Source organism: Zophobas morio, unplaced genomic scaffold (assembly GCF_036711695.1).
Source record: "Zophobas morio isolate AGI-343-1 ecotype UQ-CSIRO unplaced genomic scaffold, CSIRO_AGI_Zmor_V1 ptg000422l, whole genome shotgun sequence".
NCBI lineage: Eukaryota > Metazoa > Arthropoda > Insecta > Coleoptera > Tenebrionidae > Zophobas > Zophobas morio.
Window position 1 is genome coordinate 177,827 of NW_026972526.1, and position 25,001 is coordinate 202,827.

The following is a 25,001-nucleotide window of genomic DNA, read 5'->3' on the forward strand; positions in this document are numbered from 1 at the left end:
AATGTGCATCCGTTCCCTTTCTCTGCATCTCCAATTATAACTTTTAGCCCATTTATTAAAGACTACAAACTAAAAACCTATTTTTATACTTATTCGCAGTACTTTGTTAAATAGTAAACGTCAGTTGCATGGCCGTGGAAGAATTTTTAAAATTTCTTTGCAGCGAGCCCTTAATTTAACTTTTAATTGGCCCGTGCTTAAACTTTAGGATTTTTGAGGTGCAAGTGGTATCGGTTTAGTAAATTCTCGCTTTCGTCTTTATAAAAAAAACAGTTTTTTTTTTAAGTTTTATGAAATCTTATTAATTTATCAAACCTTATGAATATCTGTGTTATTATCCAAAAATCCGTGCATCCAAAGAATATTTTTACATTCGTTCGACTTAAATCTATAGTAGTTAAGGCCAGCTCTCTAAAAGGAGCACGGTTTACTTATAAAATTACTATTTGCTATATTTCAGTAATTTCGCTTGAAATGATATTTCGTAGTTTCGTTAAATTTTTACATTGTAACTTTTTACTTTTAGGTTTATGCACCTCACTCCGAGTTTATTAGACCATTTTGAGGACAAAGTAAGAAAGGATGACTTGAAATTTGAAAAGCCTAATTCTCAAAAAGGTTTCAAAATACTACCTATCTCGATTTTCATATATATATATATATAAATGTATAACGTTAAGGAATTCGCCTTGGTTCATTTGATGGAAAAACTGCTCATTTGTTAAGTTACGAGGAAAGGAGAAAAGCTGGTTTATTAACTCCTACTCAAAAGGGTTAACCTAACTTTTTTTTTTTACTTACTTTTTATATTAATTTATATATATTTTTTTTACTTAGTGGTTGAAGCTGGAAAGGATTTTACATACCTTATTGTTATACTTGCTGGCATCGGCTTGTGCGGTGTCTTTGGTTACAGCACCTTAACAGAAATCTTTGGCAGCGTTAGTTCCTCTACGGTGTACAAAAAATCCTTTCAGTTGGTTTTAGAGGTATTTAATTTAATAATTTAGTTAAAATATAATATTTTATGGAAAGATAGAATGAAAAAATTAGAAGTTCGCTCGGAGAAAGCATTAAAGCTTCAGCAAATCCGCTTGAAAATCGGGAGAGGGCTCCAGGGTTAATTTTGACTAAGAATGAAAATAGTTTTGTTTTTTTTCACTAGTATAAACTTTCTAGATTCGCCGAGTACGAAGTTAACGGAGAAATATACAAACGCATGAAGTACTATATAAAAGGTATTTCACATAGCACAAACTTATTTACTTCATATTTATATTTGTTTTAGGATCACGTGGAACAGGCACTGTACATCTAGAAATCAAGCAAAATGGTACTAACTTTGATTTTCGATACATCGTAGTTGAACTTTTAGGTACTGTATAGTTCATTATATGTCCTCTATTTTTCATCCGATTTTAATATTTTCATAACTTTTTAAAGAACTTGGTCGTTCTCCTCAAAGTATTGTTGTATGCAGCAAAATTGAAAAGCCTGCTTGACGGGGAAAACCGAATTCTGTTACTGTTTTAAAATTTTTTATACTTAAAAGAATAAATTTTCTTATTCTTATCCCTGAAATATAAAGTTTATTAGTTTGCAATTCGTGTAGGACAAAAATTGCGGTGCACTGGTCTTTAAGAATTTATTTTGAAAATTGTCTGCTGGTTGCCTTGTCTTGTTTATAGGAGCGCTAGTAAAAAAAAAATTACACCTTAAAAAATAAATAACTATATTTTTAAAGCTAACAGCAGTATAACTATAAAAGAAATCTACTTTTTTATACATATATTATTTGTTTTTAAGATTTTTAATACACTGGAAAATTTTTAGAATGTTAACAAAGATAATTATTTTAAAACGCTTAGGGTTGAAATAATTTAAATACTTTAAAGAAGCTATAAGGCAGGAAAAGGGCTTTACAATTAACAAACATACAAAAGCTAAAAATGTGTTTTCATTAAATTTTACTTGCCTATTATTGGTGTCAGCCAAAATTAATACAAGTAGTTACTTACGTTTGAACTTATAGGAGAGTAGTAAATTTAAGTTACATCGAAACATTATATAAACTGTAATTCTGAGTAGCTAACGTATTTTATCCCCAATATTATAAGCGCTAGAAGAGTACTCCCTTCTCTTAGTCCTTCTAATTAACTTTATCTCCTTTTAACAAACTCCTTTTAAATTGCTTCGCACTACATTCAAGAAATAAAGTATTTGTGTGAGCGTGGAGTTACGTATTTTTGTGAGGTTACTTTTTACAAAAAATATTTTTATATTTTTAAACATATTTTCCAGTGTCCATTCTAAAACAGAACTCTAAGTCGAATAAAATTAGTTTAAAGTAGGCATGTTTACTGAAATGAAATAAAATCAAGAAAAGCAGAGTATTATGTTTGTATCTACATGTATTCACAAAATTTGTTCTAACAAAAAGTCCGACACATCAGGCACACGTGGCTAAAACGCTCCACACCTGCCATAGGTAGCATATACCTCTATATATAATAGTATAATATTACTTGTAAAGTCCATTGGAATGGGTTATTCCCCTTAGTTTTATAAAGAAAAACATCTTATTAGATTAAACATTAAAAAGCCACATCTAACAGATGGTTGTACTAATGTCACGACTCAAATGTATTACACTAACACAATTTCAGCTCTTTAGAAAGTATATCTTAAAGAAAAATATATGGTTGAGAGTAGGCCTTAGAAATAAAAAAGTAACTCGACTCATGAAATGCTCCTTTTAACTTTTGTAAACAGTTGTTTGTGTTGGCTGGCTTTAATCCGAGATTCAAGTTTTTCAAAAATAAAATACGTAATTTGTCTCCTCTCTGCCTGTAACTACTAGCACGTGCCAAAGTTATTTTGATCTACTATAAAAACCTTAAGCTCTTTATAATTATTATATTAACCAAACTTTCAAGTATAGTAGCATTCGTTGCTCCGAAGAAAGCAAGTTTTTTAGAAAGAGCTAAACTTTACAAAATTAAGCAACAAAAAGCTTTATCGATTTACGTTTAAGATTAGTTAAAACATAAAATTGTCTTTTTTAATTTCTTATATACAATTCTCTTGTAAACACTCGATATATACAATACTTATAAGTCACTATACTAAGTGATGCTAGCTCTTTTTAATTCTGTCCACGTTGCATTGTTGTTTAGCAACCAAGTTCGTTTACAAAGCCCTCACTTTCGAATTTTTATTGCAAGGTACGCTTCTTATGTCGACTACAAGTTTAAACATTTCCTTGTTCTAACTCAACGGGTTTTTAAATAATTCTTTGTACTCCGTTCTTCCACTTATAAACTGGACTAAATCTTCAGGCCATGTTTTTTTTAACCCTAGTCCCTCTACATCTCTCTTACTATCTAGAACGTACTTATTGCGATACCATTCATTTGAAAAAATTATGGAAATCAATGTAGTTTATCTCTAAAATACTTAAAAACAGAAAGACAAACTATTAAATAATATTCTTTCTCTCTTCTAAGAAATATACGTAAAGGATAAAACATTAATCAAAAAAAATAGCCGTACAGTATATACAGTACATAAAAAAGAGAGTGCACAGTTCCCTCTAGTCCGATTGGAGGTCTGAATGATAAAAAAAATTGGTGAGCTTAAAGTCTTTGAAATTTGTTAATTCCATTGAGCACAGGGAAAGTCACTTTTTTAAGTTACTCTAAGTGAAGCACTGTGAATTTTTTAGAAGAGGGACAGTGCGCCCCTATGCCCTGACTAAGCAGTTTGCGATTTAAGTTAACTGCAGAAGTTATAAATATAATTGTATAACTAACTATACCTCATATTTTTCTTACTTTATATAGCAATATATATTCGTGTTAGCACACAAATTCCTTCATTAATCCCTTACCATTTCCCCTGACCAAACTTTGGTGACTTACGAAATAAAGGCGGGCTTCATATTTAAACTATCTTGAGAATAAACTCAAGAATGTATTAGTGGATCTAAAATTGTTTGGCAACATCCCAAAGTTCCATGAACTGAAGATTTTTGGGGTCTGGGCAACTATTGTGAGCGATATAAACTTTTTTTTTTTTAATATAATAAAACGGAGTTTTTACAGAGCTTCAAACATATTACGGGTCTCTTTACTATCTAAATAACATGTTCTAAGTTTACATAAGTTACTAAAAATATACAAGGTTTTGCTCGACACTGCAAACTAGTTTACTTGTGAATATTATTTACTTACCTTATTTACGATGTAAGTCTTATGAGTAGTTTAGAGAAAGTGCTTGCCTCAAAACTTGTGCCTCTATTTTATATACACCTTGGCTCTAACTTCAACATTATAAAACTGGAAGTTTAAGTAATTACTATAATTTTACAAGTTAACTATACATTGTGGCGTTTTTAAAGCATTTTACACCTTTAGTTCGTTTTTACTTTTACCTTTACCTTTGAAAGTTAATTGTTTTTTCTTAATATGGTGTTATCTCTGCAGGTGAATGTTATAACTTGGAGCGACCTTAAATTTTGCACTTAAAAAACCTAAAATACAAAATAATAAAACTGAAAAATGTATAGGGAAATAACTATCATAAAAAGTATACGAACTTATGGCAGGGTAAAAAAATCACTTCCATTCTTGAAGGTTTGTTGGTTATCGTCAAATTCTAAAAAAGACACAATTTTTTCTTTATCAACAGCTCCGGGAAAAGCAGGTTTACTAATATATAAGGTATAAATATGTTCTATTTTTTATTCTTATGTTAGGTATTGCCGTAATCAGGGTTTCTGGGCCACATAGCTATAGGGTAACTACTTGAATTTAGTGTTGATTTTGTATATTTACTGCATACACAAAGACTGTTGAGGAACTGGCAAGTAAAAAATTTGCTATTGTTCCAAGGAAATTAGTTGTGTGTACATTTTTACATCCAAAATCTAAGGATCCCATCGATAAAGGGATGGTGGTTTACTTTCCCGGTATACTAAAAACACTCATAAAACCTTTTCTTTATTGTTGAACTGGGTTGTAGGCCCACACAGTTTTACTGGGGATGATGTCGTGGAATACCACATACACGGTGGGAAAGCAGTTATTAATGGACTTTTAACGGCACTAAACAATTGCTCTGTGGAAAGAATAAGGCAAGCAGAGCCCGGAGAATTTGCTAAAAGGTTTAACTGTTTTTAAACTTTCAAAAAGTTTGGTTCTAATATTCTCTTTTTAACTATATGTTTCTTTAATTTTATTAGAGCTTTTTACAACGGAAAACTTGATTTAACTTCTTTAGAAGGATTAAGTGATCTCATCAATTCCGAAACTGAGGCGCAGCGCAAACAAGCATTTCGGCAGATGACAGTTATTTTATATAAAATACAATTATTTCCTTTGTTTAAACATATATTAAAGGGAGATCTTAAAAATTTGTACGATAACTGGCGACAAAGAGTTATTGAAGCTCTCGCATATACGAATGCCGTCATTGACTTCGGCGAAGAGGAGATGGACGTAGCAGATACCATTCTACCGGGTAAGCGCTAGCTCTAAATACTTATAAGAAAGGCTTATAGGGTCTTATATAAAGCAAAAAAAATCACTCAAACTTTGCTTAACGATATAAAGAATCATCTTTACGATGACAAGCGGGGTGTGCGCCTAAGGGAAGGTTAGTATATAGATAACTTCCACTTTCTTTTTTCTTCTAAAGTTCCGCCTTTCATTTGCACAGGTGTGCACATAACTATTATGGGTCCGCCTAACTCGGGAAAAAGTTCTTTAATGAACTGGCTAAGTGAATTTATAGTTATATTTGTTTAAAGTTTTTATAAAGTTTTCTTTTGTTAGCGCAGAGAAGTACTTCTATTGTATCAAATATACCCGGAACGACTCGGGACGTAATTGAATCTTTTGTGGTAGAATCTAAATATTTTATTTATTTTACTTTTTAAAATTTTTTTTAGGATATTGGCGGTTACCCTGTAGTATTTACGGATACTGCTGGCCTTAGGTCGACTGTAGACCTCATAGAACAGGAAGGAATTCGAAGAGCACTAGAGCAGTTCTTAATATTTTTATTAAAGCTTAAAGTTATATTTGACTTAGTTTTCTATAATAATCTATTCAGAGCTCGACTTAGCGACTTGAGAATAATCGTTCTAGACGCAAACAATCTAATTTCGCTAAATAATGTTAGTAAATTCAAAGAGTTATTTCAAAGGGAAGCTTTACCATTGAAGAATACTGATTTCATTTTACTAAACAAAACTGACTTAATTCCTAAAGAAACCTCGTCACTTGAGAAGACCTTCACGTAAAATCAGCTTGTTATGGTTTACAAAGAATATACTATATTGAATTTTTTTTTAACAGTGGTATTAGCAAAGCCTATCCCCACCAAAAAGTACTTAAAATCTCGTGCAAAGACAAAACTAATTTACAGCAATTTTTGAATCAGTTAATAGACGAAATTAAAACAAAGTAGCTGAAGAATTTGTAATTAATACTTAATAGTTTAAATTATTTATTGCAGATGCGAATCTTCTTCGCTAGTCCCAACGCAGACAAGACACCGATTACACTTGGAAAAGTGCGAATTTTTTCTTCAAAAGGCGCTCGGTCTTTTACATTTGTGCAAACTTTTTGAATTCTTAGAGAGAGACAAACTTAGAGGAAAAGGATCTCGTGCTATTTTCTGAAGAGCTCAATTGCGCCCGTCAACAACTTGAGTACATAACAGGTGCCTTAACAACACTTCGCTTGCAATGTGAATGTTTGTATACGACTACTACAGGGAGAATCTCACTGGAAGATGTCCTTGACCGCATCTTCTCCGGGTTTTGTATAGGAAAATGACAACGTTCAACAATGCGGAAGTAATTTATTAGTTGATCTTAAAAAGTAAAATAAATGTCTAGTCTTTACCTAAAACATGTGCTTATCATAATAAATATCACACAAGCAAAATCTAATAAAGAAATAAACCAGTTATAGCATAAGCCAGAGGGAGCGACACATCGCAGCTTCTCTTCGCACTAAGCGTTTGGTATCATCCAGCAGAGCCTCTAAGACGTTTATGATGCCTTGTTTAAAGCGGTGCAGCTCGTGGTAGGGAAGTCCGGCCATCTTATAGAGCACAACAAGCACCCGCCGCTTGATTTCCTTTCGTATCAACACGTGAGATATAGACAAATAAATATCCGGTAGCAACTAACTCACCATGGAAGGTGAAGACAACAGCACCGTCGTAGCAGTAACAAGTTCGTCAAGAGCCTTTGCAAAGCAATCAGGAGCGCAGTCAATCACAAGGTTCAGAAGCCGCAAGGCGGAGAGCTGGATAGAATAATCTGCCATTTGAAGCGAGGCGGTAACTATCAAGATTTGCTGAGCAAAGAGCTCGTTAGAAAAGCGCAGTGTCTTTCTCTAAAGGACGGATGTTTACCGAAAGAAATTCTTTAGCTAGTGCAGGTTTAGGCAGAGATGTCAACAGCGATAAGGCGACAGAAAGAGGATGCTGCTTTTCCTCTATTAGTAGTATAAGCATTCGAAAACTTTTATAGTCAATTAACACGGCACCTATAAGAAGAGCTTCCGAGTATATTTTCTTAATAGATCCGATATAATTGTAATAAAAGTTTTGCTTACGAGCATCCCCAAGTTGCATACCCATCACGTCGTCTAAGTCGTCTAACACGATAGCAACTCCTTCACTGGACGCTTTTGCTATTATTAAAAAACTTTACATATAACCTGTTGACAAAATAGATACCCTTACCAAGCTTCGGTGTGCTTAGTTGGCTAATAAGAAGGTCGCAGGCCGAAGATTGTGCAGTGTCGCCGCTCATGACCAGTCCCTTGGCTATCTTCGTAAGTAAAGTGGAGAGTGATTACCAACTTCTTTGCTTAAGGGGTTTAAACTATTATAGTCTTCCGAGCTGTATGTTCTTAAACTCTTATCATCACTCGCACTCTATTCGCACCACATACAAGTTTACGTTAACCATACATAAGATAAAGTTCGAAGAGCTGCTTCTTTCTGTGATGGCATCTCCTCATTGGAAAACAAAACTTGCTTGATAGAACTCAGCGCTTCGGCAACAAATTTGCGAAGAGGCGAATAATCTAGCTTATAAAAATAAACAATAGAAATAGATAATTACAAATGTTCAAGACCAGCCAGCAGCACACACACAGAGCAAGCCAAAAGTTTATTAGCCGAAAGAAATTGTAATTCTTCTATAGGAGGACGGCCGAGTGGATCAGATAAGGCAACTTCAAAAGTAGTATAAAGAAACTCAAAGTGGCTTAAACTGAACTGCGTGTTCAAAGTTCTTTATAAGATTTGTAATATAACAACATATTTTTTTAAGCACCTCTTTACAATTGCAAAAAACAGCGCTGAAAAGAACCAATAAGTAACGCTGTTCATCCTTAGTAATTATATAATACTAAAATATCCAATGTGATGAAAAAAAAGTTTTAGCTTACGCGCGAGTTAAAATCTTTTATAAACTGAAGGTAATAAGCTATAAGACGCTCCTGCTCGCTAATGATGTTACTAATAAATACCCGTTAAGAGGTAAAGAAAAAAAAGTAAAAAAGGAAAAAAGAAACCATGTGACTAGAGTCCGCGTCAGATTAACGAGTACATGCGCCATAGCCGTAAGCAAATCTATTAAAGCGACGCTAGTATAATAATGTCATTACAATATCAGAAAAAGGCCTGAAACCGCGTGAACCGCAGAGTTTTTGAAGGTATAAAAATTCCGTAAACTTTTGAGCAACACATAAAGCTGTTTTTTTCAAAACCTCATCAAACTGCTCTAAAGTTTCTGGTTCTTTAAAAAGGCTAGAATTTTCCTCAGAGCTACCCTGGCTAAAACTAATGAAGTATCGAGGAAAACGCAAAAGATTCCATAAACATTGGTTTAAGCATAGACAAAGGTTCAACGCAAAGTCTGGAAGATAGAAATAATGATAATGGTGATGATAATTTAAAAATTAACACGCACCACCACGACACTTTACGAAAAGAGTTAATAGCTGAGAAAATACAGTATTAAAAATGACTGGAGAAGCGGAAATAGTTTCAATGACTCGAAAATACCAAAGAACAATGTTTTCTGAAAAATTTTATAAATAGTTAAAGACTTAACATATATAAAAAGTATTAAATAGTATAAACTTATAAGTATATATATGTTTTTTTTAATATATGAAACCAAAGGAACCACTCTCAAGAAGAGATAAGAGATGTGATGCTAGTTCATAAAAAAGGGGTTCAAGTTTATAAACATTCAGTTTGAGTTCTTGTTGAGTAACTTCTCTAGTAAAAGAGGTAAAAAAAAAATTCAAGATAAGAAAAGAAAAAAGCTTAAAGGCTAATTTTTTAGTCAGGAAGCACAGCTTTTGTATAGTATGCAAAATTATATTTAACAAAGAATGAAATAATTAATAAACTTTATAAATTCATCAGCCTCCAGAATTACATTGAAAAGTTTAAAGCGTAAAACCTCTGCAGCCTAAAGATGTAAAATTATAAACAAAGACAGGGAAGCGTACAGCTAAGCATGTGACCTTTTCTTTTCTTGATAAAGTGAGTGAATTTAGCAAAAAAAGGCCCGAAACAGCCACGCGGCGCAGCTCAGGAATGTGCTTATTCGCAACAAACCCGCAAACAGTATCAGAAAGTTCATATAAAATACCCAGCTGAATTGTTTCTAGTAAAAGTTAAACGTTGCGCCAAAGAAAATATTATCAGGTAACTCTAATAATGTACCAGTTTTAAGCGAAGAGCCGTCAACTTTGAGCAAACTGACAACATCCAGCAATAGAAAACTTCTTTCCTCCTTTTTTTTAAAAAAATTTATAAAACTTTTAACATTTTTAACATTAGAAATACATCACTATTCACTGCTTTTAACTTGCTAAGATAAAGAGGAAGAAAAGTCTTTATAATATTCTCAGTGTAGATTTCTAAATATTAAAAATTAATATAAGGAGTGACAAAAAAAAATCGAAAAGAGGACTAAAGAAATACATGTCCACTATCGAAGCTAAGAATTTATATATAGTTATTATGTATTATTATTACTATAAAATTTATTGTATCCTTGACGTCATCACAATTTTTATTTAAAAATGATAAAATTAACGACCGGCAAATTTCAAGTTTAAAAAAAAATAATATAAAACACTCGCCATTCACTTGACAAAGTTCACACAGTAAACGCCCAATACTTTTCTTAGTGAATTGCTCTATTCTCTGCCGACACTCGTCCAAAATGGTATTAAAAAATTTCAAGTCATCTATTAAAATATACAAAAGTATGTTAAATTAAAAATTCTAATAAAGCGTTTATTATCTTCCTAATGTTTTTATAGTTTATATATATATAATTTCAATTATAAAAAATATTTATTCTATAGTGCTTTTTAATTAATAAGTAAATTTATGATCATCAGTTAATAAAAATAAACCTAAATTATTGAAATTATTTATTAGATGCTCTTCACTATTTATATTAAATATATTTTTATTCACTTATATTAAACGGTCGATAACAAAATAATGCTTTTAACCCTCTAAAGCTAGCAAACAGGACTTCAAAGCTTCCAAAGCGGCTTGCAACAGTTCAACGGGGTGAGTACTGCTAAACAAGTCAAGCTTCATTTGAGCCCATAGCCCTTCGATATAGACAGGAAGCACTTTGCAATAAGCCGATGCACAGGCAGCTAGACAGAAGTAGCCTTCAAGCTTAGAAAATATATAGAAAAGTAAACTAATTTTTTTTTTGAAGTTTTAAAAAAAAATTTCACTCTAGTTTTAAGTTTTATTAATAAAGGAAAAAAAAAAAGATAGGGATTAAATAGGTTTGTAGGTGATTATATAAACAAAATATTTCAATAATAAATGTGATATATAATCTTTGATAAATCAAAATTTAAAAAAAAAGATAGCAAAACTTTATCGTTATAATCTCCAGAACCAAAACTCTCCAATAAGTAAAAAAGGCACTGATCTGCAAAAAGTGAATTTGATTTCAAAAAATTGCTGCAAAAGAGTTGTAGTGTAGTTAATTATAAAAAAAATTAAAAATGTTAAAATTTACTTTAGCCCATCTCTTAAAGTTTTTCGGTTAATTTCTGAAGATTCTTTATCGGAAGTTTCATAAGTTATGGGAAAATAGCACCAGAATAAATCGAAAAGGTCCTTAAAATAGTATTAAAGAAAGTTATTAACACAGTTAACACTTTCGTAAATGAGGTAATAGATAAGCCTCTCCATTGAAAAGATGTTATTTTATTAGCTAAGAGTAACATATTATGCTATATTTTTGATGAAAAAAAAATTTTCATTACATTTTAAGCAAGGTAGTTGATTATTGGCTACGAGTAAATGACCCGCCATACTATACTATACTTTTATTGATAAAAAGGTTTTTTTCACTCCACTTGGGAGTTTTTATGAAAATAGATAAGAGTTCTAGATTTTTAACAGAATAATTATATTTAGATTATGTGTGAAATATAAAAATTTATTAAAACTAATAATATAACCCAACATACAACTTTTTACTTCTGGTGCAAATATTTAGTAAAAATTGTTTAACGAACTTTAAACAATACCCTTATTAAGATAGCTTTTCTTAATATTTAATCCGAATAAATGATAGTAAAATATAAAAAAACATTTAGGTTACCAAGAAAAGAGATAGTTATCTTAATTATTTGTTTATTACAGCAATAATGCGTTCGTTAGTAAATTAAATAAATAACTATTTAATAAAGCAGAGTACAAATAAACCTCTTCAGTGCCAGAAATATCAAAGTTCTGAGCAATAAATGTGGCCACTTGAAATAAAACTGCAAGATTTCTGGGATCTTTCTCACCTTCCGCAGACCGCGTGAATCCAGAAATGAGCTCTTTTTGGATAGAACTCAAATCTGACAAAGTTAAGTAAACAACTAGTAACCATGAAAAATAGTAATCAGGATATAAATAAACATATTATGTTCAGCACTAATTAAGATTTTCACTTATGAATATTATTAGTAGTACTTTATAGCTTTTACTAATCATACTATTTCTTTATTAAAGTTTTAAAGGAAGAAAATTAATTTTGCTCGTTTATATAAGAATAAATTACTGTGTACACTGCTGCGTACAAATGTTATTATATATAAAACGTATATATTTGTCCCATCGTATTCTTATTATATACTCTTTCATTTTTTAATTTTTATTAATAAAAAAAATCTTCCAATAACGTAAACACTATAACACCCGAAATCACATATAAGATTCATACCAGTAACATAGTTTTTGAAAGAAATTTCTAAAATTTGATAAATTAAAATTCTTTGAGGTTGTTTTAAATTGCGGATATCCAAATTATTGAACAATCTAGTGAACTATTATATATATTACTTATGCCAAATATGTATAAAACCTTTTAATAAGGAGAATTATCTGAGAGGATGGCAAATTATAAGTAATAAGTAGATGATATAAGCCATCCAAGCAAGGCTTAAAGCTTAACTCATCCAAAAGACGATCATAATAAAATTGATAAAGATAGGAAACTATTAAGTGTCATTAATTAATCTTAAGTTTATTAAAAATAATCCATGAACAACGAATTAAAGACCCTCTTGCAAAGAGAAGTGGCCAGGGGTTACATTCTTAATAACAGCAGTTATTAGCTCTAAACCTATATTACAAACTCTCAATTAATAATAGATTTATAGTTTTCAAGTTAAACAGTACAGTAGAAAAATAACGATAGGAATAAAACCTTGAAATCTTTTTTCAGAGAGTTCGCTTGTTAAAAGGGGCCCTAGAGCCAATATAAAATCGTGGAGATCGGTGGTTCTCGCGACTAATTCTTAAATATAAAAAAGATATTAAAAAGAAGCTTAATTTAAATTTTATTAATAGTGGTGACAGTAGAAGTACCGTCAGAGCAAGCTTGAAGTAGTATTAGCTTCTCAGAACTAGAAGCCATATTAAACTGCTGAAGAGCTGTATTAACGGCCATAGTAAGTAACGAAAGATTCCGGAAGTTAATATGATGGTTGCTCTTTTTGTATTTAGGCTAGTTTAGCTGGTAAGAAAGTGCCACCCTTTTAGGGCTGCTGTGGAGTACGCAAATATTAAGGTGCGGACTGTTGCCGGGTATTACGTGTTTCAATTACTTAGAAAGAGCTACACACAATGGTGAGAAAATAGAAAGTTAATTAAAAAATTTTTTAATTTTGGTGTAGAAAAAGTATGTAAACTTTTATATATATATTTTTTATTGATCATACATAAAAAAATATTTACTTTTTGCTAACATAACAAAAAGTTGTAGTTCCCCTTCTTCCACTAAAAAAGTAAATTATAGTTAAATAAATTAAGATAAGTACAAAAATAATTAAAATAGCTTCCACACTTGCAGGCAATGAGAATACTAATAATATATTTGTACTATTACGTTTGGATCTGCAGCTGAAATTCTAAAAATGTTTTTTAAAATTTAGAGCCAGTAAGTAACAATACATAGACGAGGTTTTTTCGTTGCACTGACGCGGACTATCACTTACCACATTAAGAAAATAAGTAAGCTTTTCTGCTTGCTACTAACAAGCGAAAATTTTTTTAAAACCTTCCTCAACGCTTATGGTAAGTTTTCTTAGCTCTTTAAAGCCTTATGGATGATCTACACAAAATGAATTTGAACATTCCCGTTGATGTACGTCTCTGATAAAACTTTTTATTCATCTGTACCTTGTGGTGTGTAAGAAAATTTAATAATAATTTAACAATAGCCTGTCCCTCTGACTCAAATTATCGAGGCTTTGAAAAAAGAAGGGTTTTTTAGCTCCCCTTTTAATTTATTATTATTATTTATATTTAATAACAGAACATTTCTTGGTTCAGTCACTCAAAATGAAATAACGTTAAGTTCTTTAAACCAATCTTTTTCCTCCAGTTATGCTGAAATAGATAAGCGACTTAATTCTATTTTAAAAGGTTTCGCTAAAAACCGTACTATAAATTTTATTTTTAATTTCTTTTATAGTTAATCAAGAGAAGTTTACGAGTTCTGTTAAAGCTTTTATTGATATTGATTCGAACTTCTCCGGTTTTTTAGCATTTTAAATCTAAATTTTTATTATGTAAAAGTTTATTTATTTTAGCCTGCCAAGAAACTCTTGATAAAATTAGAACTTCCATACTTCGCTGTAAGCAGCAGTTTTCGGTTCCAAGGGAAAGTATTATAGAACTTTGGAAGGCTCAAAAAGAGTACACGGAGTTACTTAGGCTTATAGAATTAGTGTATATAATTATTTTCTTCATTTAAAAAAGTGTGTATTTCGCTGTTATAGTATTTTTTTACAAAAAACATAAAGTATAAGTTATAGTACTAATAAATAATCAAAGGGAAAATACCACGAAAGTTCCCGATCAAATTAAAATTTTCCTCGAAGAAGATCAGTATTTACTAGCGGCTCAACTAATGTTTGAAGTATCATAGCTTTTTATTAATTTATTTTTTTTGACATCAAATTTTAAAGGTAAAAAAAATACTGGAAACTGATTTATTGGGCTTATACGCTTTAAAAAGTTTTAAGTTAAAGATGGAGAATATAGCTATCGTTTGTTTAACAAATTATCAAATCATCTTTGCAAATTATTTTAATGAATTTAAATTATTCAGAGTTTTTACGAAAAAATATATGAAAAATTATCAGAACTTTTATACTTGGAAAAAGAGGATTCTCCTGCTGATAATCTTAAAAGCGATAGTTTCTCTATTATAACTTGTTTTTATCGATTCATAATTTTGAAATCCTTTTGGAAAATCCAGGTTTAAAGTTAGGAGAGGAAAAAGATGAAGATGAAGAAGTTTCTATAATCTCTCAGCATTGTTTTAATTATTTTAAAATTTATACTTAAATATTATGGTGATTATTTTATAGTGTTAGAGCATTTATCTAAGGCACAAGTGCGAACGTCTCAAATAGAAAAAATGGTTTTATGATTTTTCATATTTAATTATAAGTTACAGTAATTCTCATTTTAAGGATTTTTTTCAATAGCTAATAAAAATCACACCAAAGCGCATGAAAGAGGAACAATTATTTCAGATTTTACTGGAAAGTCTCAACTTAGTTGGTTATCTAAAAGAATCTATTCTGCGGCTCGAGCAGCAGCGGCCAATGGAACTTTCCCGCATCACTTCCAACGCAGAAATTATAATTAGAGAAAAAAAATTAGAGTTATAGTTAACTTAATTTTTTTTTATTAGTAAATTATTAGTAATTTATTTAAAGTTAATCTTTTTTGGATCTAAGGTAAATTTAACTATTATTTTAATAAAACTAATAACTGATAACTTAATAGTGGGCGTCCGAAATTAATTTACTTTTTAATATTAATAAAATAAATAATTTATTTTGTAGAATTTGGTTGTTGTGGGACTATTAATTAACTATAAAATTACTTAAAGCCTTATATATAAATTTTAAATTTCTTTTTGGCTATTAAAATAATATTTTTTAATTACAACTCAGTTGTTATTTTTTTAATTTAAATTCACATGTTTACTATTTATGTTCTTATATAAGTAATAGTTTTTTATTAAAAAGTAGATTAATAAGAATATATTTACTTAGTACTGCTTCCATTTTTGAGCTTTTTTATTTAGAAAATAAATAATATTTGCAGGTTAGAAATATTTGATGAGACTTATAAATTTATTTTTATATTTATTCAATCGCATTTAAAATTTATTTTAATTGGTAGTTATAAAAAAATTCTCCTAGTTAAAAATATTTATAAATTTTGTTTTTAGTTTACAATATAATACTTGAATCTAGTAAAATTAGTATTATCAGTAATTAAAAAATACCCTTTTTATATAATAACTTTATAATTATTCTTTTATTAATTGATTATTTCTTATATTTTATTCTAAAAAGTAGTAAGTTATTTAATTAATTTTTAAATTTTATTATCTATATATATCTAAAGAAAACTTTTTATTATAAAAATATATCTACCAAATATAATAATACGTTATCTTATTAATAAAAAGTAAACTATTTAAATCTAAATTAAGTAAATTTAACTACTTCAAAATCTTACGATTACAAAAAAATTCTCGCTTTTATTGTAACTAATAACTGATTAATACTTAAAATAATTAGTATTTATTGATTGTTGTTAACCAAATTTCTAACCTTTACTTTTTAAATTTATTAATTTACAATATTTACTCATATATAGTTAATAAATCATCATATTATAAGTATATATCTTAAAAACAATAATTATATTTATTTAGTAATGTATTAGTAACAAAAATATTTTAGTAAAAAATTATTATTATTGCGTATTTTTTTTAATAACTAATACAAATATTAAATTTTATAGTCAGAATGATCTTCCGCGGACTTCCATTTCCCCGCATATTTTAAATAAGAGGGAAAAGGATTCGTTCAATAACGATCTTCCTTTTCTTACTTTTCTCCATTACTTATTTTCTCTCCACACCAAAATATTACAAAGACACGTGCTTATAAAGAAATTTATAAAATCCGTACAGTTCCAAGCCGACGTAAAAGTAAAAAAAAAACACAGAAATTATAACTAAAATAAATTTAAATAATAAAAAGGGAACTGAAATTTTCTCAATTAAGAATGTTTGGATGTCCATCCAAAAAGAGGTGCTGGAGATTAGAGTTTATTAAAATTTAAAATAAAGAAGAGTATCTTTAGCTCATGAGAGTGCTGAGCATTTACTTTGGTGCTGACGATTCTTGCTCGGGTCCTGTAAAAAACAGCAGTGCGATTGTTGATCCCGTAGAATTATTTAACAACCATGAAAAAATTTTTAAAGTATCTTTTTATCATAATACTTTCAATAAGAAAATTTTTTATTAGTTCTTTTTGACTCAAGTGTGTATATTCTATCTCAATAACACAAATAATTTTTAAATAAATTAAATTCATCGCGCATTTCTTAAAGGCTCCTCTGTTTCGATTTGCATACTCCTCATTTTCCCACGGAGATTGGTCGAGTGCGGAGGTCTCCTTGGACTACCCCCTCCAACTTTTGATCTACTTAAAATAAAACTAAATCAGGCTGCTGCTCCTGTAGAGAAACAACTTATATGTGCTGTGCATCCCGGCAACTTCCCGCTTTGCTACCGCTCCGTCCACGCCTTTCTCGTGCAGATAGAGAGCCAATTCTTTCGGGCCTCAAGCACGGACGTTCTACTTAACACATTGCTCGGCGCCTTCCTAAACGACTACGGCACTAACACGTTCTTTACTCTTGTCAAAGAAGATGCAATTAGAGCGCTGGAGCGTATCCGCGACGGTGCAGTAAACAATTTAATTATTTTAATTAATTTTAAAGAAAAATAGCAAAATATATTTTTTAAATTTAAAATTTTAGGTTTTAAAAAGTCATTATTTAATTTAATATAAAGATTACGAAGCATTTAAACCCGCCGAAGAAGGGAGTAAGCCCGACGAGCCGGCTCTTGCTAAAGTTGGCGACTTTTGTGTTTTTAAAAAAAAACATCACAGGCAATTCTTCAGAATGTTCTGGGAGCAGAGAGCCTGCTACAACGATTGCTCGGCCTGTGCCTCTCCCTCCCGGGCCACACGGATGCGCTTTGCTTGATTATCGTAAACTTGCTATCCCAGTTTCTTATGCTATGCAACGAGCGCTTTGAATGTAAAAAGCTCATCCGGAAAAGAAATTTAATTCATAATTCTTTATTACAAGCAATCAGCGCAGGAAAAACCGCAGGGAGGCACTTCACATCTTTTGTGTGGCTTAGTGACTCTGAACTTGTGCAGCTTTTACAGCAATATCCGTCTTACAAAGCCCTGCAGCAAAATCCGCTTGGTAAAAAACTTCAGACTTCTGTAAATTCTGAGCAGAAACAGGTTTTTCGTATGTCTGCCGAATTAATATAATTTGGGCCGATTCCATTTTTTTTATTTAGGAGATCGACAAGGAAACAAAACAGCTGCATCAAAAAGTTTTACTATTACGTGTAGATATATAATATAAATTACTATAAGAAACTCGAACGCCAGCAAAGAGCCATCGAGGAGAGGATTTTTCCAGTAGATCACGAATTAAGTAACGTTAGGATCATTCCAAGCCTTAAAAATCTGGGAACGCTCGCTTGTTTGGCTTATAGTCTTGTACTTTTTAGATTTTTCTCGGAAAATTTGATTTAGAAAGAAATAATTTACGCTAGGAGTGGTTTTTTAACAAAAACCACAAAGATCATCTCGAGCGATTTCTTCCCTCTACTGCTTTGCTTACCCAAAAATATACAAAGTATCTTATTATTAATAAAATAAACTTAAATGAAATTAATTTCAATATAATAATTTTAGGAAGATTTTTGATTTACTTTCGCAACTTAAAGATCTTTCAAGGAATTGTTTACTTTTATTGAAGTTAGAAATAAGAAGTCAATGTTACTTTTACCTTTTAACAGCTTTAAAAAAGGTTATTTTATTTTTGAAAAATTTTTTTTAATCATTTTAAAAACATTAAAAGGGAAATTATAATCTCGAAGAAGATCCGATCCAACCCGAAGCAAATATTTCAAAAGTATAACAAAACTACTAAAAAGAAAAAAGATTATTTATTTAGTTAATTACAATTTTTTATAATTTTCTTTTAATTAGTGGAACGAAGTGCTGTGCTCAACTGAGGAAATGTGCAGCAGTCGTTTAACAGCTGTTTACAAAAGGTTGGCAAATAAAAAAAACAACTTGAAGTACTAAAATTAAAAAATGTGTTTATTTTGGAACCGATAATTTTTAATGGTCATTATTATTTATAACTTTTCTACTAGGAATTAGTTTTGTGGCTTTTTATTTTATAAATTTAGAAACGTTTTGAAAAGTCAGCTGAAACATTACTGAAATATATGATTAAAAATTATTTTTGCTATTTTTTTACAAAAACTAAGTTTATTAAAATTTATGTAGACAAATTCAAAGTTTTATAATATTAGACTTGATTAATGGCACTTATATTTTAAGGAACTATAGAATTTAATTCTAGAATAATTGCTAATTAAAAATATCAAGTTTACTTAATAACTGCACTAAGAAAAATTAAATAATCCTAATTAAGATATAAAAATTTATTCATATCGGCTATTTATAGATTTATAAAATATTATATTTTTATTTGTTATTATTAAATATATTACTATCTTATTTCCTTTTTCTTTATTTATAAATTACTATAACTTATTTAGTATTATTATTAAGAATATTTATTTTATATACCTTTATTTACAAAATCTCATAATTTTTATTTATTAAAATTATTAAAAAAAAATTTACTTAAGAAATATACTAATACAATCAGTAAAGTTTGTTTTTTGTCTCAAGCTCGCGAACGAATATATAGGGTAAACTATAAGTTATGTACTATAGTTTAAAGTTTATTATAGACATAGAGATAATACCTAATATACTATTATTAAAGACTGGAAAACACAGTAATGAAATATTTGATAATATTAAAGATTCCTGGAAAGCGTCACATCCAACAATAATAAAATAAAAAAGAACACCAGGCCCGCGTTATTCCTTATAACACTTAGCCTTCGTGTGTACATAACCCAAAAGTAATAAAAAATATAAATTATAGAAATTTTTTGGTAAATTTCCTTTATATAATTTATTTTATAGTAGAAATAAAATAATGTAAGAATAGTTATTAAAATTGGTCTTTTCAGCTTTATTAGTAGTTAAACTAATTTATACTTAAACATTGGTAAAAGAAACTTTAAAATTTAATATGAAGACTCTAATATTAGTATTATTTATCTAACAATATTAATTAGTAAAACTTATTATACCTAAAAAAATTTAGAAAAACTATTTATAAAAATTAAGTGTAAAAATAACAAATTTATAAATTAAAATTAATAGATTAGTAAAATTAGATATTTTCTACATAAAAGTTAGTAGAAATAAAATTAAAAAATAATAATGTTATTTTTTTAATTGAATTGTTTTTAGAATAACATTAAAAATTTTAATCGTTAATTTTAGCTAATTAGTAAACAAGATTTATTTGTTCAAGTTTATTTAAAAAATGAAATTTATATAAAGATTGATTTTTTTTCAATTATTTACTATTAGAAATAATGTTTTTTTTTTAACTTATAACCTCCTATTTGAAAATTAAAAATACAATACAATAATTTTATTGTAAATTTCTTATGTACAATGATTTTAAAAAAAACAAAAATTAATATTTGAAGCCTATAAGTGAACAGTTTTTAACACCCCCAACTTATAAAAAGTTTATAAAGCAATATAATTATATTGTAGTTTGAATTTATTTTTTCATTAAAAAATTAATTATTATTTTATATGATTTTGTTAGTTTTATACAGGAAATAATTATTAAATTTTTTAAGTCATTTATAATAATTATCCAATAAAAATATTCTATAAGGAATGTAAAAAAAAGTTACGTAAAAATAATTTTATTATATTTGGGCCATTTAAATTAAAATAAAACAAGTTTTAAAAAAAATAAAAATGAGAATAAATTCCTTCATCTAATAAAAAATAATTATTTTTTTTCGAAAATGCAACCCCGAGCTTAACAAAGCATTCATAACTCTTAAATTTTTATTATTAAATTTGATTCAACTTAAACACTATAAATTAATACAAACACTATTCTTCTATAACTCGAGTTTACTTTTTTTTTATTATTATTAATTTTTAATTAATTTTATTTTTACCTATATAAATTCTGTTAAAAAAATTATATTAAAATTTTTCTAATTAAAGCTAATTTAGTATAAAACTTTGTATAATTTATATTAAAATTTTTTAGTTTTTTTGTTTTATAATTGATTTAATTTTATTTAATACAATTTAGTAAATTTTTAATTTTCCTGTTTTATTTTAATGTTCATAATTATTAAATTCTATGAAAATTGGTTTTAATTTTATTAAGCTTAAAGCAATTAATTAAATTTATTTATAATTTTTATTTAAGATTATGAATTTGCAATTAGTTTATATAGTTGTAATTATGTATAAAAATTAATTTATAATTTGAATAAATTAAAGATAATATATAAGAATTTTTTTATTTCAAATCTAATTTAAATTTTTATAAATTTTAATAAAAATAATTTTGTTTTAGAAATAAAAAATATTTATTTTTTATCTACGCAGTTTGAATCGTAGTTAATTAATAAATTTTATCATATATAAAAACAAATTTTTTGTTGGTATTTAAGAAAATTAATTATAATTTGTATTATAAAAACTTCGTTAACTAAATTAAAATTAATCACCTTTCTGATTTTAATATTAAAATTATTTATAGAATCTATAAAATAATTTCATTGATATAATTTATAATATACTTTTCTGATTTTTTTAATAAAATTATTTAATTATAAAGTATATAAAACACCGAAAAAAGTAAATACTAATTAGGTTTTAATTTCGTTATTTATAGATTTAATATTTTTTCACTAAATTTATTTAGGTACTATTCTAATCTTACATTTACTAAAATTACTCTATAAATTCATAAAAATATTTTCTTTTATCATTATAATTGAATACTTTTTTGTTTTTAATTTATTCAACTAATTTATTTATTAATTATATAAAATATTTTTTTTCACTCACTTTATTTAAATACTTTTTTTAATTTTATAATACTTATTTATTTATATATTTTATAAAATAATATTGTTTACTAATTTGTTAGATTTTTATTTACGGAGTTGGAGTTGCTCACCAACGATCTTCTGATCCACAAAGTAAATCTAATTTCTTCTATAAATCCCCGCGGCGTGGTGCTGATGTGCCGCAATATTTACGCTCTGAAACAAAATCTGATCAATCTTGGCATTAACGGCACCGAATTAACTCAAAGTTTAACTTACTATGAGCTTTTAAATCGGCCCGTTCAGGTAAAAAATATTGATTTTTTAAATTGCTTTTTTATATGGTAAGATTCCACCTATAAAATCACAGGGAATTGTAGATGAACGAATCAAAGGAAAAAACAGTTTATTTAATGCTGATCAGATCGTCCAAATTCTGAAATTAATCGAGAGAAGCTACCATATCGGCTCCGACATAATTGCTAAAGAACTGGCCCGATTAAATGCAGATTGATCTCAATTATATTCTAATTTTCAGCGAAATAAACAAATAAGCCCATAAAAAGGAGTAGACTATCAGTTTTTTTTAGATTCGTCATTCATAAATACATGTGATTGCTTAAGTTCTTCTAAATTAAGCTCGGTCGCGTCCATTGCGTGGTGAGACGCTAGAGAAGCTACGTACGACTCCTTAATTGGAAGTACCGCTTCAGTTTTATAGAAAAATTATTTAATCCAAATAAAAAAATTTATTAAATTAATTATTTATTATCACTTTCCATAAAAAAAAATAAAAAGGTTAGAAAAATTAACTAAAATATAAAATCATATAAATAATATTTATTAAATTAATAATTATAATGTTATTTAAAATCACTTTATGCAAAAAAAATATGAAAAGTTTCAAAAATAATCAAAATAATTTTGTGTGAAAAGATTAAACCATATATAAATTTAGTAAAGTAAGTTAAAATATCCAAAATCACTTACCACACCAAAGAAAAAAAAGTTATAAATTTAAATGTTATGTATAAAAATAAAAGCGCTAATATAAAATTTATAAAATTATTAAGTTAAAAGCTATTAAAAATTCTTTTTAACTATAAAAAAGTATAAAAAGATTGAAAAAATATATAAAAAAAAATTTGTTTACAAAAAATTCCAAATAATCAATATTTATATTAATTTTCTATGAAAAGAATTATAAAAAGATAAAATAATTAAAATAAAAATTATTTAAAAAAATTATAATTTTTTATAGATTTATTTATTAAATTAACTAAAATTCGAATTAAAAACAACTTTTTAAAAACATTTTTAGTTATAAATGATAAAAAGATTTTAAAAAAAGTTATTTTGCCATAAACTTATTAAATTAATAATTAATATAGAAATACATAGATATTAATTTAGAAATAATATAATTAAAAAAATTATAAAAATCAATAAATATATATTTTATAAGACTAAAAAAATTTAACAATACAAAAATTTTATTAATATATAATTTCGAAATAATAAATTTATACTTAAAATTTAAAAAAGTAAAATATTTAAAACAGAAATAAAATTTTTTACAAAAATTCAAATAAATGTTTACTAATATATAAGTAGAAAACTATAATATTATTAAAAAAACTATAAAAAATAATATTTGAAGGAAAAAAAATTAATTGAAAAAGTAAAAAAAATAAAATAATTATATACAAATTAAATTAATTTAGAAGTTAAATAAATATAATAATTGTATAAATATAAAATTATAAAAAAATTTCCAGTAAAATTTAATAAAATATTTATAACAGAATTCATATATTAAAAATTAAAAAAAATTAATTAGAAATAAAACATTAAATTAAAATAAATTTATATAAAAAACCGTAATCGAGTTGCAAATCCATTTCTTTAATAGTAACACGTAAAGGAAGTGAAGATGAGTGTCGTGAATTGATCAAAAATTTCGCGAAACTCTGCTGAATTTGTTGTATTTGTTCAGCTTTTCTTATTCTTGTGCTTTTTCCTCCAATTACAATAGGGTTGTAGACCTGCTTGAAAAAAAATACATTAAATTTAATAAATTTTATTTTAAATTGCAGCAATAAAAAAAATTTAAAAAAATTTCGAACCGGAGAATTTTTATAAGAGTGGTCAGGAGGAAAAGGTGGTAAAAAAAGGTCTTTACAGGATGGAGGAGGTTGAGAATGAGAAATTATTTTTCTTATTAGCAGATGAGATTCCTCTTTCTTAACAGTCAAAGGAAATGTAATAGCATCTAGAAAAATTATAATAGAACACAGGAATAACAACAAAATTATGGGAATTAAAATTTCTCTTATTTCTTATAAATAATTAAAACTTGTATCAAACTCAGAAATGGTCTCATCAAACAGTTTTTCCCAGTCATCCTTTTTAAATCCTAAACAAAAAAAGCTAAGAAATAACGAAATATCCGACTTATCTGAAGTTACTAAATTCAAAAAATAAAGCATTTCTTATAGCAAAACGATGGGGAACAATATCGCTTATATATAATTATTTAATAAAATAATAATATAGTAACCCAAGCTTTCTAAGGCAAGATTTATATCCAGAGCATTGCACTGAGATCTGCCTACCAATAAAGCATTCTCTGAGGAGAGCTTTCCAACTTTTTCCAAAACTAAAATAATCCCAGAAAGAAAAGTATTTTTTTTTACGGAATAAGTAATACAAGCTTCCAAAATATCTGTTAGTAATATAAGAGCAGCCGCTTGAATTCGAATAAACCCAGAATGTTTGCATATCTTTGCAATTGCTCTTTGAAAAACAGAGCGAGAGTATTCTTTTACACTAGCCCTTCTATCCGAGCACTCAAAGTTTGCAAGTGCTGTGAGATTAGCCTGCTCTTCCAAAAGCATTTTAAAATATGTTTATTCACTGAAATTTAGTATATTTATAGCAAATTTATAACAATAAATAAAACATCTGCTGTTTTTTAACAAAGACTGGGGGAAAAAGTTAAATAATCGAGAAAGCGGATGCAGCAAAAAGGACACCGCCATAGCCAATGCTCTTTGTAAACCATTAAGAGCATTTATTGAGGTAAATAATGTGTCTCTTTTTTTAAAACACCATTTTTCACCCAATTTTGTTCACAATTTATAACAACTTAAGATTATCATATAAGAGATATGTGTTAAACTACTAAAAATATTGTTTTAGGTGAAAATATCGGACCAAACTTTGCTAATGCCATACAATTTCAGATTATACTGTTTCCTTTAACCCTTTTTTGGCAAACTCCAACTCCCGTTACATGCTCTGCGCAAGTAGATTTTTTACATATAC

General features: G+C 27.8%; 6 protein-coding genes and 4 long non-coding RNA genes across 11 annotated transcripts; 5 read left to right on the top strand and 5 right to left on the bottom strand.

The window, feature by feature from the left end:
• Window positions 1-345: 345 nt before the first annotated feature.
• On the top strand, window positions 346-1,520 carry LOC135120819 (mitochondrial import inner membrane translocase subunit Tim21-like). Its single transcript, XM_064045137.1, has 8 exons — window positions 346-425; window positions 527-618; window positions 681-773; window positions 838-989; window positions 1,040-1,119; window positions 1,180-1,238; window positions 1,289-1,375; window positions 1,444-1,520. The coding sequence occupies exons 2-8, from the start codon at window positions 531-533 to the stop codon at window positions 1,500-1,502; spliced, it is 618 nt and encodes a 205-aa protein (XP_063901207.1). The 5' UTR covers window positions 346-425; window positions 527-530; the 3' UTR covers window positions 1,503-1,520.
• A 3,039-nt stretch (window positions 1,521-4,559) lies between these two features.
• LOC135120815 (tRNA modification GTPase MnmE-like) lies at window positions 4,560-6,860 on the top strand. Its single transcript, XM_064045134.1, has 15 exons — window positions 4,560-4,704; window positions 4,757-4,797; window positions 4,849-4,969; window positions 5,023-5,164; window positions 5,243-5,348; window positions 5,400-5,520; window positions 5,575-5,655; window positions 5,719-5,781; window positions 5,835-5,902; window positions 5,951-6,048; window positions 6,115-6,300; window positions 6,360-6,467; window positions 6,520-6,605; window positions 6,658-6,726; window positions 6,781-6,860. The coding sequence occupies exons 1-15, from the start codon at window positions 4,560-4,562 to the stop codon at window positions 6,840-6,842; spliced, it is 1,497 nt and encodes a 498-aa protein (XP_063901204.1). The 3' UTR covers window positions 6,843-6,860.
• Window positions 6,599-9,065, bottom strand: LOC135120804 (MMS19 nucleotide excision repair protein homolog). The gene is made up of 13 exons (XM_064045125.1): window positions 8,999-9,065; window positions 8,717-8,944; window positions 8,601-8,658; window positions 8,475-8,544; window positions 8,360-8,416; window positions 8,160-8,301; window positions 7,993-8,108; window positions 7,762-7,849; window positions 7,563-7,709; window positions 7,429-7,511; window positions 7,206-7,370; window positions 6,972-7,148; window positions 6,599-6,911 (listed from the first exon to the last, which is right to left on the bottom strand). The coding sequence occupies exons 3-12, from the start codon at window positions 8,642-8,644 to the stop codon at window positions 6,975-6,977; spliced, it is 1,086 nt and encodes a 361-aa protein (XP_063901195.1). The 5' UTR covers window positions 8,645-8,658; window positions 8,717-8,944; window positions 8,999-9,065; the 3' UTR covers window positions 6,599-6,911; window positions 6,972-6,974.
• A 173-nt stretch (window positions 9,066-9,238) lies between these two features.
• Window positions 9,239-9,963, bottom strand: LOC135120799 (uncharacterized). The gene is made up of 5 exons (XR_010278743.1): window positions 9,889-9,963; window positions 9,766-9,835; window positions 9,564-9,706; window positions 9,447-9,508; window positions 9,239-9,312 (listed from the first exon to the last, which is right to left on the bottom strand). It is a non-coding gene; the product is annotated as an uncharacterized LOC135120799 (long non-coding RNA).
• A 230-nt stretch (window positions 9,964-10,193) lies between these two features.
• LOC135120794 (uncharacterized) lies at window positions 10,194-11,018 on the bottom strand. The gene is made up of 3 exons (XR_010278739.1): window positions 10,953-11,018; window positions 10,569-10,743; window positions 10,194-10,295 (listed from the first exon to the last, which is right to left on the bottom strand). It is a non-coding gene; the product is annotated as an uncharacterized LOC135120794 (long non-coding RNA).
• Window positions 11,019-12,809: 1,791 nt separating this feature from the next.
• On the bottom strand, window positions 12,810-13,356 carry LOC135120801 (uncharacterized). The gene is made up of 3 exons (XR_010278744.1): window positions 13,315-13,356; window positions 12,946-13,194; window positions 12,810-12,874 (listed from the first exon to the last, which is right to left on the bottom strand). It is a non-coding gene; the product is annotated as an uncharacterized LOC135120801 (long non-coding RNA).
• Window positions 13,357-13,647: 291 nt separating this feature from the next.
• Window positions 13,648-13,975, top strand: LOC135120820 (uncharacterized). Its single transcript, XR_010278756.1, has 3 exons — window positions 13,648-13,723; window positions 13,800-13,843; window positions 13,895-13,975. It is a non-coding gene; the product is annotated as an uncharacterized LOC135120820 (long non-coding RNA).
• Window positions 13,975-15,260, top strand: LOC135120816 (uncharacterized). Its single transcript, XM_064045135.1, has 9 exons — window positions 13,975-14,004; window positions 14,054-14,116; window positions 14,172-14,310; window positions 14,416-14,500; window positions 14,550-14,630; window positions 14,693-14,780; window positions 14,843-14,902; window positions 14,955-15,007; window positions 15,075-15,260. The coding sequence occupies exons 4-9, from the start codon at window positions 14,492-14,494 to the stop codon at window positions 15,258-15,260; spliced, it is 477 nt and encodes a 158-aa protein (XP_063901205.1). The 5' UTR covers window positions 13,975-14,004; window positions 14,054-14,116; window positions 14,172-14,310; window positions 14,416-14,491.
• Window positions 15,261-16,429: 1,169 nt separating this feature from the next.
• On the top strand, window positions 16,430-22,364 carry LOC135120809 (exocyst complex component 4-like). 2 transcript variants are annotated; one of them, XM_064045126.1, is made up of 16 exons: window positions 16,430-16,600; window positions 16,653-16,703; window positions 16,756-16,875; window positions 17,006-17,065; window positions 17,122-17,359; window positions 17,472-17,533; window positions 17,584-17,722; window positions 17,774-17,937; window positions 17,997-18,032; window positions 18,091-18,201; window positions 18,258-18,340; window positions 18,400-18,514; window positions 18,566-18,619; window positions 18,697-18,761; window positions 21,776-21,980; window positions 22,045-22,364. In XM_064045126.1, exons 2-16 carry the CDS (start codon window positions 16,686-16,688, stop codon window positions 22,186-22,188), a joined length of 1,614 nt encoding a protein of 537 aa, XP_063901196.1. In that variant the 5' UTR covers window positions 16,430-16,600; window positions 16,653-16,685; the 3' UTR covers window positions 22,189-22,364. The 2 variants fall into 2 exon arrangements, with proteins under 2 accessions (XP_063901196.1, XP_063901197.1); XM_064045127.1 differs by having other exon boundaries at window positions 16,430-16,594.
• On the bottom strand, window positions 22,251-24,614 carry LOC135120810 (uncharacterized). Its single transcript, XM_064045128.1, has 6 exons — window positions 24,385-24,614; window positions 24,235-24,333; window positions 24,031-24,090; window positions 23,801-23,946; window positions 23,554-23,719; window positions 22,251-22,381 (listed from the first exon to the last, which is right to left on the bottom strand). Exons 1-6 carry the CDS (start codon window positions 24,569-24,571, stop codon window positions 22,251-22,253), a joined length of 789 nt encoding a protein of 262 aa, XP_063901198.1. The 5' UTR covers window positions 24,572-24,614.
• Between the last annotated feature and the right edge of the window lie 387 nt (window positions 24,615-25,001).

Excerpts from the sequence above, each read along its gene's own strand:
- LOC135120819 (XM_064045137.1), top strand. The coding sequence starts at position 531 with ATGCACCTCACTCCGAGTTTATTAGACCATTTTGAGGACAAAGTAAGA. Across the intron at positions 774-837 it reads ATTAACTCCTACTCAAAAGG|TGGTTGAAGCTGGAAAGGAT; the intron begins GTTAACCTAACT and ends TTTTTTACTTAG. Across the intron at positions 1,120-1,179 it reads AATCGGGAGAGGGCTCCAGG|ATTCGCCGAGTACGAAGTTA; the intron begins GTTAATTTTGAC and ends TAAACTTTCTAG.
- LOC135120815 (XM_064045134.1), top strand. The coding sequence starts at position 4,560 with ATGTATAGGGAAATAACTATCATAAAAAGTATACGAACTTATGGCAGG. Across the intron at positions 6,049-6,114 it reads ATTCGAAGAGCACTAGAGCA|AGCTCGACTTAGCGACTTGA; the intron begins GTTCTTAATATT and ends TAATCTATTCAG. Across the intron at positions 6,606-6,657 it reads TTTTCTTCAAAAGGCGCTCG|AGGAAAAGGATCTCGTGCTA; the intron begins GTCTTTTACATT and ends AGACAAACTTAG.
- LOC135120804 (XM_064045125.1), bottom strand. The coding sequence starts at position 8,644 with ATGGCGCATGTACTCGTTAATCTGACGCGGACTCTAGTCACATG. Across the intron at positions 8,545-8,600 it reads ACGCGGACTCTAGTCACATG|TAACATCATTAGCGAGCAGG; the intron begins GTTTCTTTTTTC and ends GGTATTTATTAG. Across the intron at positions 8,302-8,359 it reads TTTTTTGCAATTGTAAAGAG|TTCAGTTTAAGCCACTTTGA; the intron begins GTGCTTAAAAAA and ends TTGAACACGCAG.
- LOC135120816 (XM_064045135.1), top strand. Across the intron at positions 14,631-14,692 it reads AGATGGAGAATATAGCTATC|AGTTTTTACGAAAAAATATA; the intron begins GTTTGTTTAACA and ends TAAATTATTCAG. Across the intron at positions 15,008-15,074 it reads CGTCTCAAATAGAAAAAATG|CTAATAAAAATCACACCAAA; the intron begins GTTTTATGATTT and ends TTTTTTCAATAG.
- LOC135120809 (XM_064045126.1), top strand. Across the intron at positions 17,723-17,773 it reads ATGCAACGAGCGCTTTGAAT|CAATCAGCGCAGGAAAAACC; the intron begins GTAAAAAGCTCA and ends CTTTATTACAAG. Across the intron at positions 21,981-22,044 it reads TTTTAAATCGGCCCGTTCAG|GGAATTGTAGATGAACGAAT; the intron begins GTAAAAAATATT and ends ATAAAATCACAG.
- LOC135120810 (XM_064045128.1), bottom strand. The coding sequence starts at position 24,571 with ATGCTTTTGGAAGAGCAGGCTAATCTCACAGCACTTGCAAACTTTGAG. Across the intron at positions 24,091-24,234 it reads TCTTGCCTTAGAAAGCTTGG|GATTTAAAAAGGATGACTGG; the intron begins GTTACTATATTA and ends TTTTTTGTTTAG. Across the intron at positions 23,947-24,030 it reads CATTTCTGAGTTTGATACAA|ATGCTATTACATTTCCTTTG; the intron begins GTTTTAATTATT and ends TAATTTTTCTAG.